Genomic DNA, 24,236 nt, shown 5'->3' with positions numbered 1-24,236 from the left:
ATAGCTTAATGGGTGCATCCTAAAAGTTGGTTTATATATAATAGTAATGCATGGTCTTTTTTATTTTTTATAAAAAATGTTTTAATTATGCTGGCCAATAATTATTGCAGAAAGTTTGGCGTTTGGGTGATCGGCTAATGTAAGGTAATAAAATGCAACTTTTTCCAGACCCATTAGGTTCCCTTTTCAGACATTACACTATTCTCTAACATTGTATAATGTCTGAAGAACCCAATGGGCCTTTAAAGACCAGTGGCTGAAGTCCAAGAATGGTTTATTTCAGCAGTTTGATCAGTGGTGGCTGGTGCTCAAATTTTTTGGGAGGGTGCAAACAAACAAAAAAAACAAACAAAATGCCATCAATGCCATCAAACACAGCCACTGTGGCATCAAATGTCACCACTGTGCCATGCCATCAAACTCGGCCACTATGCCATGCCATCAAACGCAGCCACTGTGCCATCAATTGTCACCACTGTGCCATGCCATCAAACGCAGCTACTGTGCCATCAATTGTCACCACTGTGCCATGCCATCAAACGCAGCCACTGTGCCATGCCATCAAACGCAGCCACTGTGCCCATCAATTGTCGCCACTGTGCCCATCAATTGTCGCCACTGTGACCAGGTCTGCACTGAGATGTAAAGACAGCAAGGGATGATTGGCAAAATTTTCCTTGACACACTGAAAAGTCACAATACTTACCTGGAGTTCTCACCCTTAATTTACTGAGGGGCGTATACAGAATTAGAATGTCAAACTCCCTTCAATAAATGACCACCTACCACACCTTGTTACAATGGTAGCCCCTGGTGAAGCTGACCACTCACTCTGGGATTATTGCTGACTGTTTAAAAATACTGCCATCCTTTTTCTGAGGTAATGGTGACCGCAGGTGAAACTGACAGCTTTGTTGACTCAAAGATGGCTGCTGTTCTCTTTCTGAGGTAATGGTGTACCACAGGTGAAACTGACAGCTTTGTTGACTTTTAAAGATGGTTGCTGTCCTCTCTCTGAGGTATTGGTGATGACAGCAGGACAGGAAAATCCACCAGGCTCGTTGCTCAGATCCCTGTGACCTCCCACTTCTCTATTCTGACCCAAAGTTCTCCTCACTCCTAGCTATAGATAAAGCCTAGCTAAAAGCACATCCACATACTTAGATGTGACAGAGACACGTTGTATCCCTTCTGCCTTTTAAAACCACTTTAAGGCATTTGACACTGAAGCCTCGTACACACGGCCGAGGAACTCGACGTGCCAAACACATCAAGTTCCTCGGCCAGTTCAGCACTGAAGCCGCCGAGGAGCTCGGCGGGGAGAGAGCTCCCATAGAACAATGAGGAAATAGAGAACATGTTCTCTATTTCCTCGCCGAGCTCCTCGCCGAGCTCCTCGACGACCAGTTTCCTCGGCAGAATTCAGCCAGAAACTCGGTCGGAAGCTGAATTCTGCCGAGGAAACTGGTCGTGTGTACGGGGCCTGACTTAGTATAGATGTCACAGAGTTTAAAATACAGTATGGAAATGCTTTATTTAAAAATGTTAATAAGAAGTTGAGGGAAGAACCTAGAAAGGCACAATACATTGTATAAACCAAATAGGCATGAGCTGTAACGCAGAAAACCCTTCTGTTTAATACATTGCTGCATTTTCTACAGAGTCCCAATTAAAATGGGTTTAAATGGTCTGAAATGGCAAATAATTATAAACATTTGCAGCCAAAAACATTACATATACATTATTGTTAGTATACCAATTTTCTTTTCAACAGGAACAAGTCAATCTTACTCCTGGGCGAGATATTGACTTTGCAGAAGAGATTGCAAAAGCTCATCCTCATGACTGCATTCCTGTGGAATCTGGTCACCCGCTCTATGTGCTCTATACATCAGGCACAACAGGTGTTCCAAAGGTAATGTAAACTGTATTGTCTGCATCATACTTAGTTTCATTACCTGTGTTTATTTGTTCTGAAAACTTACCCTACAGTTTATTGAATAAACTGTTGTTCAGCTCCTTTTATCTGTTCTGCTCATCCAACCTTTTACATAATCTAGAAAAAGAGGAGACATTGGGGAAGATTAACCACTTAAGACCCGGACCAATATACAGGTAAAGGACCTGGCCCCTTTTTGCGATTCAGCACTGCGTTGCTTTAACTGACAATTGCGCGGTCGTGCAACGTGGCTCCCAAACAAAATTGGCGTCCTTTCTTTCCCACAAATAGAGCTTTCTTTTGGTGGTATTTAATCACCTCTGCGTTTTTTATTTCTTGCGCTATAAACAAAAATAGAGCGACAATTTAAAAAATTTGTTTTTTAACATTTTTGCTATAAAAAAATCCCCCAAAAATATATAAAAAATACATTTTTTTCCTCCGTTTAGGCTGATACATATTCTTCTACATATTTTTGGTAAGAAAAAATCACAATAAGCGTTTATTGATTGGTTTGCGCAAAATTTATAGCGTTTACAAAATAGGGGATAGTTTTTATGGCATTTTTATTAATATTACATTTTTTTACTACTAATGGCGGCGATCAGTGATTTTTTTTTTCGTGATTGCAACATTATGGCGGACACATCGGACACCTTTGACACATTTTTGGGACCATTGTCATTTTCACAGCGAAAAGTGCTATAAAAATGCACTGATTACTGTGAAAATGACACTGGCAGTGAAGGGGTTAACCAGGAGGGGTTGCTGTAGGGGTTAAGTGTGTTCTAAACGAGTGTTCTTACTGTGGGGGGCGGGGCTGTCCGTGTAATGTCACTGATCGTCGTTCTCTAACACAGGGAACAGACGATCACTGACAGCCACACTAGGAAGAACGGTGAAGGTTTGTTTACAGTCACCTCTCCCCATTCTTCCTCTCTGTGACCCGATTGCGGGACACCGGCTGCGATCGGGTCCGCGGGTCCCACAGGCGCGGTCAGGGAGCGCAGGGTCGGGTCACGAGCGTTCCGCCGGCGGTGTGCTCGCCACCCACGGCTGGGCATCTTAAAGGGGACGTACCTGTAGGTCCATGTGCCCAGCCGTGCCGCTCTGCCGACGTAAATAGTCGTGCGGTGGTCCAAAAGCGGTTAACTAAAACTAGAGCATGGAAAATCTGATGTAACTCTGCCTAGAAACCAATCGGCTTCCAGGTTTTATTATCAAAGCTGAATTAAACAAGCTGAAAGTAGCGGCTGATTGGCTACCATGCAGAGCTGCTCCAGATTCTGAGTGCTCCAGTTTTAGTAAATCTCCCCAATGTATTTTTATTTAAATGAGGAGAAAAAAACAGACAAGGACATTGTTTTTTATACCTACTATGCTGTAACTTTATCTTGAAATAGATAACTATACATTTGCTGTATAATAAAACAATTCTTGGCTTGTCTTGAACATAGGGTGTAGTAAGATGCACAGCTGGGTATGCCGTCATGTTAAACTGGACAATGTCAGCCATCTATGGACTGAAGCCTGGTGAGGTAAGGGTCGGCTTCTGTTTTATGTTTTCCAGCTATTGCACATTTAATATCGAATTGTAGCCTAAAGTCTACTTTTGTTCCAGGTATGGTGGGCTGCTTCTGATTTGGGCTGGGTTGTTGGACATTCATATATATGCTATGGCCCACTACTGCATGGTAACACATCAGTATTGTATGAGGTAAGCAAAGTTAACATCCGTATGTTATAAGCCAGGTTGTCATTATTATAGAAGTATAGAATGTGATCTCACCCCTTATAAAGCTAAGATAATGATTTTTATTTGCATGTACCAGTATATAAAGCAGGTTTTATATGGTAAACACCTTTTTAAATATTAACCTAACTATGCCCTGAAGATGTCCTCATTTACTCCATAACACTTTTGTAATTCTCCAATTATTGTGAGAGTTACATGGAAGTAAGAGCACATGGAAGTAAGAGCACCATGTATTTTTAGCGGCGCTTTATAGTCGGGATTGCAGCAGTATTTGGCCACTAGCGGTGTGGTTTTACCCCCGCTAGTGGACGAAAAAGGGTCAATACCGCCGGCAATGTGCCTCTGCAGAGGCGCATTGCCGACGGTATAGCCGCGGTTTCCCATTGATTTCAATAGGAAGGAGCGGTGGAGGAGCAATAAACACACCGCTCCTTCACCGCTCCAAAGATGCAGCTAGCAGGACTTTTGGAGCGGTCCTGCTAGCGCACCGCTCCAGTGAGAAAGCCCTCTGGGTTTTCACACTGGAGAAACAGCAGCCGCTGTTTCAGGTCGGTTTGCAGGCACTATTTTTAGCGCAATAGTGCCTGCAAACCGTCCCAGTGTGAAAGGGGGTCTAAAGATGTCCTCAATTATGCCATAAACAATTTGTATTTTTTCCAATTTATTGTAAGAGATACAAGAAAGTAAAGCAAACCATTCTCCATTTGTGGTGGACAGTCATAAAACCTGTCCTTACATTATTATTATAAGATAAGAAGGGATAAGAAGTGTTAGTCTGCTGTCTCTTCTGCCAAGTGACTATTTTCCGACACGTTTTGTACACAGAAAAAAATGTTAACCGTCAATGCTAATTCTCAACCTACCTTAACATAACGGATTTATGGTGTCTAATGTGAATATGTAAGTGTTTACTGCATAATTATGATACAAAACATTTACTGACACATGGGTAACACGGATTTTGCATATACACTATATTACCAAAAGTAACACACATGAACTTTAATGGCATCCCAGAGATGGGAAAGAAGAGATTGAAGATTAGGAAGAGTGATCAGGGGGTTTGGTTGGTGTCAAGAGGTGGTCATCAGCAAAGGGGCTGACTTTATGGTGAATACCAGCATACGGAATACCAGAGATATTGGCATCATCTCTAAGGCCTCGTACAGACTACCCAACATGTCCGATGAAAACGGTCCGCTGTACACACCATCAGACCAAATTCCGCGCGGACAGAATACGCGGTGACGTGAAGGCGACGATGACGCGGCGACGTGCGCGAACCCGGAAGTTTAATGCTTCCACGCATGCGTCGAATCACTTTGACGCGATGCGCGGGTTCTCGGGCCAGCGGACCTGTCCGATGAGTCGTACTGACCATTGGACATGTCCGGCGGACAGGCTTCCAGCGGAAATGTTTCTTAGCATGCTAAGAAACAGTTGTCCGCTGGAAACCTGTCCGGTCGGCCGGAAAATTGTCCGGTCGGCCCTACACATGACCGAACATTTCTGCTGAAACTGGTCCGACGGACCAGTTTCAGCGGACATGTTCGGTCGTGTGTACGAGGCCTAAAGGCGATGGCTAGGGGTTCAAGGGCCAAAATAAATAGGGAAGGAGATAGGGGACAACTCTGCCTGGTCCCTCAGTAGATCAGGAAGGAGGCAGAAAGTTGGCCAGCGTAAATTACTTTAGTGGAGGGGGAGGAGTAGAGGGCTGAGATCCTTTGGAGGATTGATTCCCCAAAGCCCCAATGCTCCGGAGCATACCACAGGTACTACCAGGAAAGCAAGTCTAACGCTATTAGTCAACTGAGAAAAGAAGGTCTGGGATCTTGTGATGTTGAAAATGGGTCACTTTAAGGACATTGTCCCCTGCTTTACGGCCGTGGACAAAGCCCACCTTGTCTCTGTGGATCAATGTGTGTTGTTGATTTGTTGACACGGGTACTTAAGAACTTTCCCAAAACTTTGATATCGTCATTCAACAAGGAGATCGGCCTAAATGCTTGGGAGTCTAAAGAGTCTTCTGTAGTTTTAGGGATCATGGCTATGTGGGCCTGCAATGCATCCAGGGCGGGGAGGAATCCCTGCCGTAGACTATTAAAGTAAGCCGTCAAATAGGGAGTGAGTCGGGGGGGGGGGGGGAACTTATGATAATAAAGACCAGAGAAGCCATCTGGTCCATGAGCTTTAGAAATATGAATTGATTTGATGGCTTGTGCAACCTCTGGTTCAGAAATCGTGGCATTAAGCGCGGTCCGAGCCACATCGGCGAGAGTCAGAAGGGAGAGAGGTGGTCGTACAGAGAGGACAAGAGGTAGAAAATTAAAAGGCGATTTTGACTGGGTCAGAAGTGACATTCCCATTGGTGGAACGAAGGCGAATTGGGCCCCGGGGGCAGCCCACCAAGTTCAGTTTCCTTGCCAGTATTGTTCCTGGACAGATTAGTGAAGGAAAAAAACTTGTGTTTGGACCACTGCAAGACCTTTTTCAGCCTATTTAGTAGCCAGAAGGTTCAATTCGGCAGCTATGGAGTTCCCAACTTTCTTGGTGGAGGCTGAAGACTTGGATTTCCAGGCTGCTTCTGTTTCAGCTAGTTGGGCAGATAGGTCCTGGATCTTCTGTTCTCTAGATCCTTTCCTGGTCGAAGCCAGTTGTATAATGTGGCCTCTGAGGGTGACTTTATGGGCCTCCCACAACGAGACCGCATAGAACACGACCCTTTGTTTTCCAGGAAATAATTCTCGATATGTGATTGGAGCACGCGGCATGAATCTTGCGAAGAGAGATGGGGCTTGTTAATCCACCAGCGATAAGAGGGATGAATCAAGCTTACAAGGACCATAGGCTTGGTGATTTTATCTATAAGTGAGATGACACAAAGCGGTATAAAAACATGCTCAATTCTACAGAAGCTGTCATGGGGATAAGAATAGAACGTAATGTCTCTACCCATGTGATGGAGTTCCCTCCAGCAATCAAGCAGTCCGTGGGACTGAATAAGTACACACATATGAGGTTCCAACAAGGAATCATGGGAGGGGACTACGTCTGGAGCGTATAACCGATCGACCAATGACACAATGTTGAAGTCTCCAAGGAGGAAAAGAATCCACTGGCTATGTTGAGAAATCACCTGGAGAAGATGGGAGAAAAATCTGTTCTGAAAACGGTTGTGCGCGTAGTAGCTAACTGAGGTAATTTCTTGCCATTTGGAGACATAAATAAAGGATCTAAGTATTTAACTTGTTTGTTTGCTTTAGCTGAATTGTGGATTCTCCAGCTGCTTAATACTTCTATTCCTTTTTATGAGTATCTTTAATAAAGACATTCTTCACCAGAACAGGAACTGTGTCCTTTTTCTTTTTTTGTCTAAATAACAGGCCTCCCGGTCAGGGTGTGAGCAACTTGGATTACAATGTGTTTCTTTTGTTTTTTGTTTTCGAAGCATGTGATTAGAGCCTGAAGCTTTAATTGGCTTCAAAAAGGGTGGGTTTAGGGCGCAGAGAGAATTAATATTCACTAATGTCTTCCTGTTTCTCCTCCTGGCCAATTGAGAAGCGGGTCCTGAGACCCGATTGGCTGTGAGTCCTAAGTCCTGAATGGCTGGGACTTGGGAGGAGACACAGGAGGGGAAGCCGACGAAACTGCGACCTGGATCGGGTAAGTGTGGTGCTGGCGGGGTGCCTGATGGGTGAGTGACGTGGCAATTGAACAACAGGGGGGAGCAGTGATCGAATGAGCGCCGGTGGGGGTTGGTTGGCTGGCTGGGGGAGCAGGCAGGTTGGGGAGGCCGCCCCAAGAAAATTGAGCACAAGCTGCCAGTGGTGACAAGACGCTGACAGTTGCAGCAAATGCAGGATAAATCAGTTTGTATAGAAAGTAGTCCTAGACCAGTTTACCTTTATTCCCACTATTTCAACTAAAGTTGCTGCCATTAATGTTTGCATTATGAAGCACAACTCCATAATGAACAAAACAATGGCCACATGTGAGGAAGCAGGGGGGATCCTAGATGGGCCTCTCCTCTTCAAGAATCAATTTATTTTCAAATAACTATAATTATGGGCACCTCTTTAATGAAAGTTGTGGTACAAAACTCAACTCTTATTTTCTACCATCTAATACAGGATTTCTATGTTTTATTGTCTTCATAATGCTGGCTAGATGTGTCTTAGCTGCAAATCAACTTTAGATTGTATGCTGTATTAATGCTGTATTATTATATATATATTTTAAGATTGCATTCATCAAATGTGCAGTGTATTGTAAATGTAATTTTTTTTCCTTCTTTACTTACAAGGTATTTTAATAGATCATTTCTAATTTGGCTTAATCACCTGCTGTCATGACACAAAACAATAATACTTCCTGTAGCTAAAAGCTAGGTAAAGCACTCACTGTTACCATGGAAACAGCAGGCACCGCTGTCCCTTTTTCATCTCTAAGCTTTTTCTTATGTTAACAAAATATAGATATAAACAGTGATTCACTTGTGCGCGTGTGTCTATACGTATGAACACTTGCATAGATATGTGTGTATGTATTCATATGTGTGTGTGTGTGTGTGTGTGTATGTATCTAAATGTGTGTAGATAATTGTACAGTATATAGTGTGACTAGTACATTAAAAAAGAAAATCTTAAGAGTAAATCAATTATCAATTTGTCCACCTACACCATAACCCCCCCCCCCCCAATAAAATAATTGCAACAACATAAAAGAAGGGATGGTGGGTGTTTTTTTACAGGTTACCAGTTTAAAGTTAGAGGAGGAATTGTTGCACGCATTTTACAGCGTTTACGTATGTGGGCAGGACTTGCGTGTGTGTTCGCTTTTGAGCGCGAGCTACCAGGGACAGGGGCATTTTTTTTTTTTTATTATTTTACTTATTTTACATTTTTTTTTGTTCACTTTTATTCTTATTACAATAAATGTAAACATCCCTTGTAATAGGAATTGTTAGTGACAGGTCCTCTTTATGGAGAGATGCGGGGTCAATAAGACCCCATATCTCTCCTCCAGGCTGGAAAGCATGAGATTGAGAAAAAAATTCACCGATCTTGTGCTGACAGCTGTGATTGCGGCTTTGTTTACTTTCGGGTACACAGGTGTGACGTCTTAACGTCGCACCCGGGCCTCCGACCGCCATAGAGATGACCGGTGACCATCTGGTCTTCAGAAATCTCTATGGTCCTCATCCGGCGCCGGACGATTTATTCTCTGAGCCCCCTAAGACACGGGAGAGCCCGGAGACATCCCCCCTCCCGCCACCTATAAGAACGATCAAGCTGTGGAACTGCCGCTATGATCTTTCTTATGGTGCGCAGAATCGCCAGCAGAAAAGAAGGATATGTGCAGGCATCATTCAGATATCCCCCCTAAAGTAGGGTGACCAGATATCCCCGTTTTCCGGGGACAGTCCCTGGATTGAGGACACTGTCCCTGGACCAAGTCCTTCCCCGGTTTTGTCCCCGGATTGGATTTAAACAGGGGCTGGGGTAATTTCAAAGACAGTCAGGCCTTGTACACACGAGCAGACATGTCAGATGAAAACGGTCCGCGGACCGTTTTCATCGGACATGTCTGCTGGGAGCTTTTGGTCTGATGTGTGTACACACCATCAGACCAAAATCCCCGCGGACAGAGAACGCGGTGACGTATAAGACACAGACGTTCTCTAACACGCAAGTTCAATGCTTCCACGCATGCGTCGAATCAATTCGACGCATGCGCGGGATTTCGGGCCGCTGGTAATACGTCATTACCAGCGGACATGTCCGATGAGTCGTACTAACCAAGGGACAAGGTTCCATCGGACAAGTTTCTTAGCATGCTAAGAAACTTTTGTCCGCTGGAAACCTGTCCGCTAGGCCGGAAAACTGTCCACTAGGCCCTACACACGGTCAGACATGTCCGCGGAAACTGGTCCGCGGACCAGTTTCAGCGGACATGTTCAGTCGTGTGTACAAGGCCTCAGTGTCAGGAAAGGTTCCATCCGCTGGTAATATCTATAATTTGGCATACAGTACTGAGGTTCACCAGCAGGTGTCTCCTGGCAGTTTTGAACTGTCAGGGGAACTTCTCCCTGCAGGTGTTATGTCATCCTTGGGCCGCAGTACTGGCGTCCACCAGTGGATGGATCCTGGCAGTGTGGAGCAGACAGCACCTTTTGCGCTCAGGTGTGACTTGAGGCCAATCACAGGTATTCCTATAAATACCCGGCAAGTGCAAACATACCTTGCCCTGGTATCGTCCTCATGCCCTGATCTGTACCTGCTGCCTGATTATCTGAACCTGTTCCTGAAATCTGCTACCTGAGTTCTTGATCCTGTCTCCCTGTCCTGACCATCCATCCTCTCCATGTCCTGTGTTCCTTATCCCATCTGCTGATCTCCCTGTGTATGACCTTGGCCTGGCTAACGTTTATGCTTCTGGAATATCCCTTTGTCCATCTGCCGATCTGCTGTGTATGACCCTGGCCTGGCTATTGTTTATGATTCTGGCATTTCCCATTTATTGTACATGTGGTGACCGGGGAGGGTGAGCCCCACGGCCACGCACATGCGCTTGATGGTTAGCTACTTGGTTCTTGGGGCTAGGAGCCCAGGGTCTGGTGGTATTAACCCTTAGTGAGGGTCGGATGGTATTAACCCTCTCTGTCACGTGACGCCACTGTAGTCTTGGTATACCCCGGGAATTTACAGCTCCGGGGACCTCCATATCCCCGCTAGCTAGGATGGTAATAACACAGTCCACAACAGGGGTATATATAACGAAGGTTTTACTGGCATGAAGACAGGTGTCAAAATCTTCACAGCGTTCACACAGAGTGTCGCAAAGGTTCCACAGACAGTCTCTAGAGGACCACACAGCTGGTAATGCTTGGGCTTGGCTTATCATATATCCTCGGCTGCTGCGGCCGGATTAGTAATACTGGGCCTATGCTTGACTATGCTGAAGAATAGATGCACTTACTTAAAGCTATACACACACCTAATAAATGTATTATCAACCATAACAGTATAAATCACATCAGGACTAGCTGCAGGGGAGGCCCCACAAGCCGAGGGTCTCAATCTGACAGGGCCTACAGCAAATACCTGTACTGGGACACCACATACATATCTGTCTGTTGTTATTTGTGGGTCACTGTCTGTTTGTTGGTTTGTTGCACTGTGTCATATTGGAGGTGGTTGTATTTATATTATTCACTTACCTAAATAAATCATTATATTTTCACTTATATGTGTTTGGTGTTCCTCTGTTGCTAGCCACACAGTTCTGGTCCCACCTGGTACATGACAGTCAGTGCAGAATAATAAAAAAAATCTTGCACACCAATGCTCTGCCGCTTCTACTAGCTTGGGGGGGGGGGTGTATTTTTTTCAGTATCTGTGCCCCTTTCTGATGATCATGTGCTGGTCAGATCGGAGGGAATATTTCTTCAGTTTTGGGTGCATGCCCTGTTCAGCTCCCTTTTGCATCTTCTTCTGCCTTGGCTCAAGTCCCGGCCAACCGCCTACCTATCTCCTTGCCTTCCCTGGCAGAGCGATCTTCCTCCGCTCCCCACCCAGTAGTAGCCGGGGATCGGGAAGTAAGACTTGACAGGCTGTGAGGCGGGCGGTGGCTGTGATGGGCAGAGAGTCGCTAATTACTAGTAAAAAAAAAATATGTCCCTGGATTTCATTTAAAAAATCTGGTCACCTTACCCTAAAGTCCAGGACGTCATATGACGTCCTATGGTAGGGAATTGGTTAATTCAGGGGTCTTCAGACTATGACCATCCAGTTGTTCAGGAACTACAATTCCCATCATGGCTGTGAATGTCAGAGTTTTACAATGCCTCATGGGACATGTATTTCTTGCAGCAGCTGGAGGGCCGTAGTTTGGAGATCCCTGCTTCATTTGAACAAGGTGAAGTTAGAAGCTGATTGGCTACCATGCACAGCTGCATCAGATTTTGCATTCTCCAGGTTTAGCAAATAAACCCCATTGTGTCTTCTCTGCACCAGACAATATTCATTATTCAAGCATTCCTTTTGGGTGGTCACTCTGCATCGTTTCTGTACTCCACTCTCCTTTTCCTCTCTATGTTCATCCCTGTATCTGTCTTATACACCATGTATTGCCAATTTTTTTTTAGCATGCACAATCTTGCAGCACCTTTCCTATCTATTTTTATAGTCAAGAGTATACACCCTTTCCCAGAGACACCTTGTTCATGAATGGGCATGCATTTGAACTCAGTCACCATATAAACAACAAACCATCAAAAGAGAACCAGTTTGACAGCTTCAGATTACATAATGTGGAGAAAATGTTTTATAGTTTACAAACTTGCATGTTTTTTTTGTTTTTTTTATTCAAGGGCCAATTATATTATAAATACCAACTGTTCTGAAAAGCTACTTAAATTATAAAAAAATTATTTTGTATTCAGTTATTATTTTTTTTTCTCTTTCTTGTTTTTACATTGCCCTGAATTAAAGGATTTTCCTCTTTCCTTAAACCCCAAAATGTATTGTATTGCCATTTTGCTGTCCTTAGATGCAGTAACTGCATTAGTTTTCTTTTTTTCATAAATGTTTCCTTTATTTTACCTGGTTATTCTACGATGAACACACTTTCTGTCTTAGGATGACAATTATACTATATAGTTGTCACCCTAAGAAAGGAGTGTGTTACGATAACATAAGGCTGATTTGGACTATATCACACCTCCCTCTCTTCTCTTTATCAGGGGAGAGGTGTTTTTTAGTCCACAAAGATAGCTGGGAACAGTTCTCATTGTTAAGTCCAGAGGCAGAAAACAAAAGAAGGTATCGGCTTACCTTAAAAAATTACCCAAACAGTAGTGAATATAGTAAAGAAAATCAACTCATGTCAACGATATGAAGTGAGTTAAATATCTAGAAACAAACGTGAATAGTCCCAGGAATAAACAGGTTATAAATTATATGAATTAATAATGAACCAAGGAATATAACTCAGGCATATACCGGGTACATCTGCTGATGATTCATGTCTGCCATTGGAGGGGAGTTACTGCTTAAGAATCGGATTTGTGTTGGCTGTTTTTTTGGAGTGAGACTCCTGATTATATGCACATATTGATCCTCTGTCACAGGGGATCATAGCAAGCTGGTAAGAAGTAATTTCTGCTGATTGGTGGAGGATTCATCACGTTTCTTTGGACATGATCTTTAATTAACCTATGGATAGTGGCACACACAGACCTCTACAGGCTAAACAATGGCACCCTGACTACAATTCGGTATCAGGATGAAATCCTTATACCCATTGTCAGACCCTATGCTGGTGCAGTGGGTCCTGGGTTCCTCCTGGTGCATGACAATGCCTGGCCTCATGTGGTGAGAGTATGCAGCCAGTTCCTGGAGGATGAAGGAATTGATACCATTAAATGGTTCCCATGCTCGCCTGACCTAAATCCAATATAACACCTCTGAGACATTGTTTCGGTCCATTCGATGCTACTAGGTTGCACCTCAGTCTTTTAAGGAGCTCAGTGATGCCCTGGTCCCGATCTGGGAGGAAATACCCCTGAGGAAATACCCCAGGGCACCATATGTTGTCTCATTAGGAGCATGTCCTGATGTTGTCAGGCATGTATACAAGCACGTGGGGGCCATACAAACTGAGGACCATTTTGAGTTGCTGCAATGAAATTTAAGCAAAATGGACTAGCTTGCTGCATAATATTTTCACTTTGATTTTCGGGTGGCTTTAAATTCAACCCTCTGTAGGTTGATCATTTTCATTTTCATCAAAAGATGTGGCATCCTTTTGTTCCTAAAACATTTCCCAGTCCATTTTAGTATAGATATCCAGCATGATATTTTTCCCCATTGAGATCTAATGTGTTTTCAAAGTGTTCCTTAATTTATTTTGAGCATTGTATTATATGTTTTTTTATTTTTAAAATAGAAAATTTAAAAAAATATTGGCCCCTATACACAATTCCAGGAACCCTCTTGGCTATTCCACAAAGTGAGACTTTATTTTAATGAACACAAAAGTTTGCCACTTATGTCTTAAGTAGGCAAATAAATGGTTGTCCCTATATACATAAAATGTGTGATTCAACAACATATTCATTACATTCTTTAAAGGGGTAAAGGATCAAATGTTTTATTTTTTATTTAATTTTTTTGCACAGAGTGCCTTGGCTCCTCTGCATCAGGTAACCCCCTTCGTGGGAAGCGCTCTCCCAAGTGGGTTAGCTTGTGGGCGCGGTCCCGTGATACAGCCGGCAACTATAGCCGCTGACTGTATCACTCGCCCCCCCCCCCCCGCGCGCGCGCCGCGTCATTGGTTTGACTGACAGCAGCGGGAGCCAATGGCTGCGCTGCTATCAATCATCCAATAAATGAGCCGAAAAGCCCGGTCGAGAAGCCTGCTCGTTCACGGCGCGGGACTTTCGAGGGCTCAGGTAAACAGGGGTGCTGGGGGGGCCGGCAAACATCAGATGTTTTTTCACCCTAATGCATAGAACGCATTAAGGTGAAAAAATATGAACCTTTCTAACCCCTTTAAAGAACAGAAGAAGTGTATTTTAAAAGAACAGAGTAATACTGAAAATGTTAAAAACTGATGTTTTCACCTTTTTATGGAGAGGTAAATCTTCAACATACCTACTAGAAATCAAAGCATGCATTAAACAATATTCTGTTTAATGAGCTTAGGAAGATAATTGCATTAATGTAATATTTGTTTTGCAACTGCAAGTTACAAAAAACAGACTGTCTTATTAGAACTCTGGACGCCTTTCACTAAAATCTGTTGGTACTGTTATATGGATGCATTTCCTCTAATATTCTTAAAATAACTGTCCGCAGGGAAAGCCAGTTGGAACACCAGATGCTTCTGCATATTTCCGTGTGCTATCGGATCATGGAGTAGCAGCCATGTTTACTGCACCGACTGCAATTAGAGCCATACGTCAGCAAGATCCAGAGGCATCCCTGGGGAAGAATTATTCTTTAACCAAGTAGGTTTCATCTTAATAGGAATTGCTGCATAACATGCTGCACTAGTGGAATAAGTAAACTTTAAAAACAAATTGAAAAAAAATTGTATAACCCATCAAAGATCGCAATCAGGAGTCTGAGCTGTTTTTAAGAATGCCTGTTCTTTAAACATACGAATGTATTGGCCAAGCACCCATCCTGTATTCTTTCCTAGAACCAGGGTTGCCAACCATCAGTAAATTTACTGACAGTTTTAAAAAATCTGTGACTTTTACAACTGTCTGTAAATATCAAGGGCTGATAATTTGTCATGATATGTTGTAAATGTTTCCAGGCAAAAACGTGTTCTGTTTATTGTCAATGTTTCCATATTGTGTTTATACTGTTTAAGTATTGATTGTCTTAGTTCTTAATAGGAGTTCTGTCATTTTTCAGGTTGTCAGTAAAACATGTGCTATGTCTGTAAATTTCCCATGTTTTGTGAGTATAAAATGCCCGGGGAGGTTGGCAACCCTGGCTAGAACTGGTCAGCCTGACAATATCTGAAGAGGACCAGAAGGGTCCATTTATACAAAGACCTAATTTTACGGTTAACCCCTAATTCATTAATTGATAATTAGAAATGCTTTTAAAACAACATTTTCTCATAGAAACCCACTCTCTTTCCCTTTTTTGCCTAGGCAAGAATTGCAGAATTTTGACTCGCCCCAAGTCCACAACTCCTGGGACACATCACATGTCCCAGGAGGATGCAGGACCAGTCTGAAAGCAGAGTGTGTTCTCATGCATGCACAGTGGGGAGCCAGCTGTGAAACAGCAGGTAGTCACAGTCGGCTCCCACAGCCAAGAATTGTTGCGCTGGGGAAATTAAGACCGGCGAAGAACCGGGTGAAGACAGCACTGGACTTTTTTACTGATTAGCTGCTGACTTTTCGTTTTTTTTAAAAAAACAATTAAAGGGTCACTAAAGGAATTTTTTTTTTTTTTAGCTAAATAGCTTCCATTACATTACTGCAGTACTGGTTTCATGTCCTCATTGTTCGTTTTTGCTTTGAAGTAGCTGTAATTCTTCTCTGATCTCCATACTTCCTGGTTGCCTGTTTCCTTATAACCACAGTACTGGGTGCTTTTCACGGTGGTCTAAGCTGTCATTACTGTGTGTCTTAAACTCCTCAGAACCAATCAGATTCATTTTAAAAACAAAACACTGCCCTGGATTTGTTTGTTTTTGTTCTGTGAGTCTTCCCGACTCACCTCTCACCCGGAACTTCATGTATGTACCTTTTAAAACCAAAAGTGAACTAGAGGCACATTATATGATAGATTAAATTCAATTTTTAATCATTTTTAAAAGGAATCGGTTAACTTTTATGTCTCTATACCCAATAAAAAGTCATTTCAGCAAAAACATTTTTTTCCTTTAGTGACCCTTTAAGTTATTGGTTCCAGAGAATTGCATTTTCATTGCAGATCTCATGTACTTTTTTTTTTTATTATTATTATTTTTATTCTTTTTATTGATTTTTAAAAGACAACTCTTACTTGACTCGGCACACCACCAAGTCTAGCAATATGGCCAACATGGTCGGCAGAACAAAAATACAACACACACCATTGTTAGACTGCTATAAAACTGAACAGAAAAACAAGAAAATAAAGGAAAATAACAACCCCCCCCCCCCACACTCAGTTCCTCTTCCCCTCACCCTAACATCGCGGGTCCGGATGAGTAAATCGCCTCCTCCCATGCACATAATGATTCCAGAACAAGGGTCTAGCTCCACCCCCATATGAAAATACCATACACATTCACTGGACCATCCCAACCAACTTATTTCCGAAGTTACCTAGCCCACAGTTTGATCTGAATCATACCAGGCCCTCCACACGTTCTCAAATTTCTTTTTACAGCCTCTAGACATATACGTTGCCTTGTAGAACGGTAGCATTGTGTTTATCAACCCCTTCCAGAACGCTACTCCGGGGCCCCAGATTTTTTCCAACGGAGCAGGATAGCCTTCCTCCCATAAAATAACAGAATATTAAGTAATGTCCTATGAGCCCGTGATGGAACCACCTCCTCCAGGGGGGCAAACACTGATCATCAACGGAATTGGAACCTGAAGGACCTCGGCTATACAAGAAATGATCTCCGTCCAGTACAACTGAATTTGGGGGCAAAAGATATGATGAGCGTCAGCTGGTGCAGAAGAGCATCGCCAACACTCCGGAGGGACAGAGGGATAAATCGAGGCCAACCTAGCAGGAGTATAGTACACTCTATGTAGGAATTTAAACTGGATCAGTCTGTCTCTAGCTGCCACTAGATGTTGAAATGGGCGATCCCACATATCATCCCAATCCTCCCCCTGTATTCCCATTACCTCAGCCTCCCAGCGTTCTCTACATTTGAGCATTGCCTTGGGGCTAGTTTTAAACAGTTCTTTATACGTCGCTGACAAGGTTTTGGGCAGCTCCTCCATCATAAAGAGATCCTCCAGAGGGAAAGGGTTCAACACTCCCAGTCTTAAATTGGATTTGGAAAGCATGTCTCAATTGGAGATAACGAAAGTATTGAGAATTTGGAAGGTCATGCTTAGTCTTGAGTTGGTCAAATGTCAACAGTACTCCATCCCGTGTAACATCTTTGAGCAGTTTAACACCCCTACCCACCCACCCCGTGGGATCTTCAAACGCATTAAAACTGGTGTAGTTTCGGGTTCATCCAAAGGGGGGCTGAAGGAGAGTACCCCAAGTAGCTTGGACAAGCCAGCTTCACTGCCTCTTCCCACGCTTTAACCGTGACCACCATTGATTCAGTAAGAGGGAGATCCCGCTTAGTGCCCCTGTGAATGGCCAACCGAAGGGATTCATACGACCCCAGGTGAGCCACCTCCAAAACAGTGGCCGAGTCCCCAGCATGAGAGACCAGCCATCTGTGCACAAAGACCAACTGACCCACCAGATAATATTTACGTCAGTCTGGTAACGCCACGCCACCCTGCCCCCATGGTTCTGTTTAGGGGCCCAAAGAAAAGTGCTAGTGAGCCCATCCAATTTCCTAAAAAATGATTTAGGAACCCACACTGGAGCATTCCTTAGAAAATACAAAATTACTGGCAGAATTTTAATTTTTAAAAGGTTGACTCTAGCTAACAAAGACAATGGAAGTTTCTGCCAAACCAGCGTTTTTTGCTTAAAAAAGTTCAAAAGGGACATGTAATTCGTTACGTCTGCTGCCCAGGGTAAGTGATCTGAGACACCCATTTTAATGGTAGATTCTGGTTCGATTTTCTCTAGCCCCATCATCCAAAGGCAAAATGGAAGACTTACCCCAGTTTAAGCCCAGAATATGTAGTAAATGTATTCATGGATCTTCTGTACCGTTTGTGGTTTCCCATCTGTCTCCTATCTCCCAACAATGTTCCCTTTTAGAAGATGCATCGCTAAAGTAGGCTGTACAAAGTCTGTAGATTGCAGGGATAACGACATATAAAGGTTCGTTAATATTGAACACATTGTTTAAATATAACATGGTATACCTAATACTAAAGTAGTTAACAAATTCACTGTTATCTAGTACAAATATGAAAGCACACTTCTTTATATGTATATACAGTATGTATGTAATATATTTAAAACAAAAAAAATAATCTGTATTACATTATACTTTTACATATTTAAGTAAGTTAAAGTTGGCTGTCAGAATTTGTAGTTGAATAGAGATTTTAATTTCTGCCCAAGTATGAAAAGGCTGTGAAAAAGGTTAATTTGCTAAAATTTTATTTGCATTAGCTTGTGTCTGAGATATTTAGTATCTACATAGTGCATGTTAATGTGATATTGGATTAAGGGCTTGCTGAATATTTTTAGTCTTGGCGTGAATATTTGCCCTTTCGGAGCAAGTCAAGTCTTGCTAGGAGGCTACTATCCTAAATAAAGCATCATATCAATTGATGTTTGCATAATTACAGTGGTAGAGGAATCTTCATCATTAATCAGCTGGGACACAAGATTCCTTGAAGCGTCCTCACAGCAAGATTTTACAAATATACTGCTGGAAAGGGTACAGTAATTCATGCCTACATTATGATGATCCACAATTATTAGAGTCCTCACACATTACATGTTGTGAGACATAGTATTCAACCTTGGTTGTGACCTTTACAAAACAGTGTTTAAAAATGAATGTATACACTTTCCTAAAAATGATTACAACCTGCTTAACATGTTTGGTGTCACAAAAGGACTAATTTTTAAACAGCTTGCTCCCAAAGGAATGTCCAAAGAACTTGATATGACCAGAAATGACTGTATATTTCAGTGAGTTCAGTTTTGCACATGTAGTCGGTGATGTAGCTATGGTGACTGCAGATATAAATAGCCATGCAACATTATTTCCTTTTTTCCTTTAGTAAAGTCATCCATCATTTGAAGGATATTATTTAAAACCTACAAAAAAATTGTTACATAGGCCAGAGTTGTATATATTGAAACTATATTGTTGTGTCTAATTCTAGTTTAATGTTGTGGCGGAATATAATCAGATTCTGTTTGAAAAAAAAAATTGTAAACATAGTTTGGGCGTAGAGTGGCTGTCAACCACTAAACAATTCAGTTATAGATACAAATATGTGAATTGTTATGCATGGCCAAGTAACTTTCAGGCACCCCCCCCCCCCTGCTGTATAGCCTCTGTGTGGCACCAATACACCCAGCTATTTGGCCTTCTATGTTACCTTCTTGTCTGAACACAATGTAGGCATCTTCTCTTTGATCCTCCCTTTTAAATGTTTGGGTAGACTTGAGAAAAATAAATACCTCTGTGATAGCTCTATTGCTCTCCATGGCCCTGCTGGGGAAATTTTGATTGTTCCTTTCAGTAGGATAAAAAAATTAGGCAAACAATGGGATCGTAGACAGTACCAATTTAACCATGCTCAATTATCACCAACTAATGATAATAATAACGTATATTTTAATGGCTCAAAACTTTATGATTGGCAATCAAATTATTTATTTGATCTTCTAATTCAATTTAACACACCTATAACAGTTTTGTCTTGTTTACCAAATATTTCACACAAAAGCAAAATATTATTGTATATCTTTATACTAGGGCTGTGCAAATTAACTTTTAATTAATCGATTAATCTTTAATTTTTTTGATCGATCAAAATCTTTTTGATCGATTAAAATTCTTTTGATTGGTACTCACCTCTCCGCCGGCTTCTGGGCCTTCAGGGAGTTCCGTCGGAGATCCGGTGACGTCACGGACACCGGTGGGGCTTGCCGTGTCCATCTGAAGGGCTCCTTTGCTGTGCCTTCATATCTGCATGCCGACAGGACCTTACTATCTGCCACACGCAAGGGCTGTTACACTTCCCTCTATCACTTCCCTCTATCAACCTGGGATTCTACAGCCATACACTGGGAGTTGTGATAGTTCCCTTCGTGGGACATCTACATGCCAACGGACTGATGTTAACCTCTCCTCATCTGGATTCAGCAGTGGAATCGTTGTACACATTTTTATACCAGTATCATACTTAGCTACATGTTTTTATGACTGCTTTTGGTACCGTTTGGTATTACTCGCACCATTTTTACAGTTTATGTAGCTACATCGATTTTATCTCCAAGGAGATCAGCTAAAAGTAGTTGGATCTGTATGTGCGTTATAATTTATCGAAATTAGTTGATTAATCGATTTAAAAAAAAAGATTAATCGAACAGAAACATTTTGATCAGTAACAGCTCTACTTTATACACATATATCTGAACCTTAGATCTATAACTCGGCCATTAAAGCTTGAGTTAAAACAATTAACCAGAACTGTCCCCTTTCCGCAGAAAGGGACAGGTGCCACACAATAAGGACCGCAACAAGGGCAGAAGGGTGGTAAGCTACTTCTTCTTCTTGCTGACCGCCGACTGGCCGCTATTGCGCAGATTTTTTATTTAAATAGGCACCAGTAGCTCTTGCCAAGTCTGTTATAAACAAGTGACTTCTTTGTAAACCAAGTACATTTAAACATTTCAAACTGTTGTTGCTATGAACTTCAACTGTTTAATGTCTGTCACACTCCCATAGGTAGGCGAGGCAAATTAATTGCTCCCCCACTTTCTATTACCAATGGGAACACATAGACAACAATAATAACTTAAAGTGGAGCAGCTCTGAAATTTTTTTTATTAAAAGCCAGCAGCTACAAATAATGCAGCTGCTGACTTTTAATATTAGGACACTTACCTGTCCTGGAGTCCAGTGCCGTCCGCAGCAGAGGACGAGCGATCGCTCGTCACTCTGCTGCTCCCCCCCCGCCATCCTCGGTGAGGGAACCAGGAAGTGAAGCACTCCGGCTTCACTGCCCGGTTCCCTATGGCGTATTCGCGAGTCACGATACGCCTGCCGATTGGCTTCTGCTGTGCACTGGGAGCCGAGTGTTCCCAGAACACAACGGGGGGAGGTAACCTCATGCCCTAAGTCTGCCTGAGATTGTATGGCCGGAAGTGGGTGCAAATACCTGTCTTTAGACAGGTATTTGCACCCCCCTGCCCCCTGAAAGGTGCCAAAGGTGTCAAATTTTCTGGCCACCACTTTTCTTCAAAACCTATTGTTTACTACATTTTGTGAAGAGCTAAAAAACTATTTTTCCATAAAGCTATTTCAGTGAATATAAGGATCATAAAAAAGGTTTCAAGAATGTTCACGCTTGAAGCAAACTGGATGCCTATGTTTACACTAATATTTATGCTGTGCTGCTTTTCATTTTAAATAGGTTCCGCACATTGTTTGTTGCTGGAGAGCGCTGCGATGTGGAAACGTTGGAATGGGCCAAAACGATCTTCAAAGTACCAGTGCTGGATCATTGGTGGCAAACAGGTAGGCAAGTCCGTAGAGACAGTTTTTAGGCATGTTTTTTCTGATGAGATTATTGGCAAGAATCTCTTGCCGCCTGAGTGTACACACACTCCTTTCAAAAGAACCGCAGTTCTTTTGAAAGGCAAGAACACGGTGACGTCATCGTGTACGACGAGCATTCGCTCATCACATTCGATGCCGTCGCCGCCATCTTGCTTCACCCTACCTATGCCAAGGAAGCTACCGCGCATGCGTCAAAATCATTTTGAGCGTGAGCGGGTTTCCACGGTGACAGGTAAGTATACAGACGCTTGGGTTTCTGATCGGGAAACAGGCCGACAAGAATCTCGATGAGAAAATAGAGAGCAGGATCTATATATATGGTATTATGCGCTGAATATTAACTAAGATAATGTGAAAACCATAATACAAGTGATTCAGAATCCAAAAATGTATATATACAGATCCAAAAAACAATTAGTCCAATTGAATGGATTACATCAGTGCTTCTCCTGTGAACAACACCCAGATCAATGTAATGATTGAAAGATGTGGAATGTAATCACACTCTGTAGACTTCTGTTTCATATGTGTGCAGCGCCTCCTCCACAGTGATACAGCTCATAGAAATCAAACAAGAGAAAGAAATCTCATAGCGCAAATAGCATTAACAAAAACGAATGGGATAAATGATTTCTGACAAGGTCACACTCACGAATCCACCGAGTTAAGACAGCATTAAACAACAAAGCACCAATCCTCCGATTAAGCCGCTCAGCGTGTCTGATGCACTCTCCTCATTCGGATCAGCGATCCGTCCCGCTCGTAACTCCTCCCCCACGCGTTACGTCACTAGACACGTGACTTAGTCATGGGTAACTGCTTTCCAGGTCTCAGCTGATGTTATTTATAGTCAGCGAGAAACTCAGGCAAAAACGGGATTTGCAGTAAGGGAGTATTTTATCTCACATCATCGCAGGCTGATAAGGATTGGTAAAATATTCATGTATACAATTTATAATTTTAATACAAAAACAATTAGAATTTTAAAATTATTAAAACAATCATTTATATTAGACAACTGGGGATATGCATATAGGCATAGCAGCCTCCAGTGGTCACAAGTGGTACAACACTTTAACCTCCAACAACTCATCAATTTATATTAGACAACTGTGGATATGCATATAAGCATAGCAGCCTCCAGTGGTCACAAGTGGTACAACACTTACAAAGAACTCCAGCAACTTATCAAATATAATAACCATATCTGCCGGACATGATAAAAAATGAATTGAATATACATAAATACATATAGAATCACCTATTTAAAATACCTGTTATAAAATACCTATTTAAAATCCAGAGAGGAATATATTTAAACATTAAACACATAGGTATAAAAATGTAAAAATGTATAAAATAAAATCGGTAATCAGAGATGAAACAATTGAGGTCAAATTCAATATTTAACCCATTTGGTGATAATGATCTCATTTCGTGTATCCATCTTGATTCAGTCTGACTTAATTGCCGTACCATATGACTCCCCCTCCAATGTGGGTTATACTTGGCAATAGCCCAAAATTTGAGATCTTTGGGGTTATTTTGGTGACACATGGAAAAATGGCGTGATACATTATGATCAGGGAAGCCCTTTTCAATATTTTGAACATGCTCCCTAAGGCGTTTCCACAAAGGCCTTTTCGTACGGCCAATGTACTGAAGAGAGCATGGACATTGTAAGGCATAGACTACTCCCTCAGTTCTGCACGTTATTAAATCTTTAATTTGATATTCCTTTTGTGTAACGTTGGATACAAAACTGGAGCATTTTTGTCCATTAAAATTAGTCTTTTTGCAGGCAAAACATCTCTTACAAGGGAAGAAACCTTTTCCTTGAAAGAAAGCTAGTCTGTTGGATTTAGTAGGGGGATCAGGTACATTCTTTGCCACTAAATCCCTTAAAGTGGGTGCACGTCTATAGATTATTCTTGGCATACTCGGCAATATGCATTGTAATTGTTTATCCGCCTGTAATATAGACCAGTGCCTTTTAAAGATGGTTTCCAATTGTTTGTGTTGGACATTATAATTCAAAATAATAGGTACTTGATCGTCCAAAATGTTTCTTTTGATCCTATCTTCTATTAGTGTCTCTCTAGGTATTTCTAACACATTTTTGATCTGTGTCTGTATAAAACCAGTATCGTATCCTTTGTTCACAAACTTTTCGCCAATCATATTAGCCTGGTCCAAGAATGTTTGTGGATCAGTGCAGTTCCTGCGAATCCTGACCAGTTGCCCCTTCGGAATATTTATTAACCAGGGGTCATGGTGGCAGCTATCCACCGGTATATAGCTATTCCGATCGACCGGTTTGAAATAAGTTTTAGTGGTAATCCGTTGAGCTTCAAGTGTGATTTCTAGGTCCAAGAATTGTATAGTTTTTTCATTAATCATGTGGGTGAGTATAATGTTTTTCTGGTTCATATTACGTTTTTCAAAAAATTGGATCAAGGATCCTTCATCACCTCTCCATATAAGAATACAATCATCAATGAACCTTTTGTAGAGAACTAATTGCTCAGGTGGGTCTTCATAGATAGCAGTTTCCTCCCACTCATAAAAACATTGGCAACACTTGGTGCATATTTTGCCCCCATGCCGATGCCATTCAATTGG

General features: G+C 42.2%; 1 protein-coding gene across 2 annotated transcripts in view; it reads left to right on the top strand.

Annotated features, from left to right (window-relative positions):
• ACSS3 (acyl-CoA synthetase short chain family member 3) overlaps positions 1–24,236 on the top strand; it is a 165,716-nt gene that overhangs the window by 85,410 nt on the left and 56,070 nt on the right. For both annotated transcript variants that reach the window (XM_040344201.1, XM_040344203.1), the window contains 5 exons: positions 1,775–1,915; positions 3,397–3,477; positions 3,561–3,656; positions 14,555–14,706; positions 21,469–21,572. In XM_040344201.1, coding sequence (XP_040200135.1) covers positions 1,775–1,915; positions 3,397–3,477; positions 3,561–3,656; positions 14,555–14,706; positions 21,469–21,572 — 574 coding nt within the window. The remainder of the gene's footprint in view (positions 1–1,774; positions 1,916–3,396; positions 3,478–3,560; positions 3,657–14,554; positions 14,707–21,468; positions 21,573–24,236) is intronic.

The sequence above is a fragment of the Rana temporaria genome, chromosome 3, assembly GCF_905171775.1.
Source record: "Rana temporaria chromosome 3, aRanTem1.1, whole genome shotgun sequence".
NCBI classification, from domain to species: Eukaryota; Metazoa; Chordata; class Amphibia; order Anura; family Ranidae; genus Rana; species Rana temporaria.
Note: the sequence above shows the minus strand (reverse complement) of the source record. Positions and strands in the feature narration are given on the sequence as shown.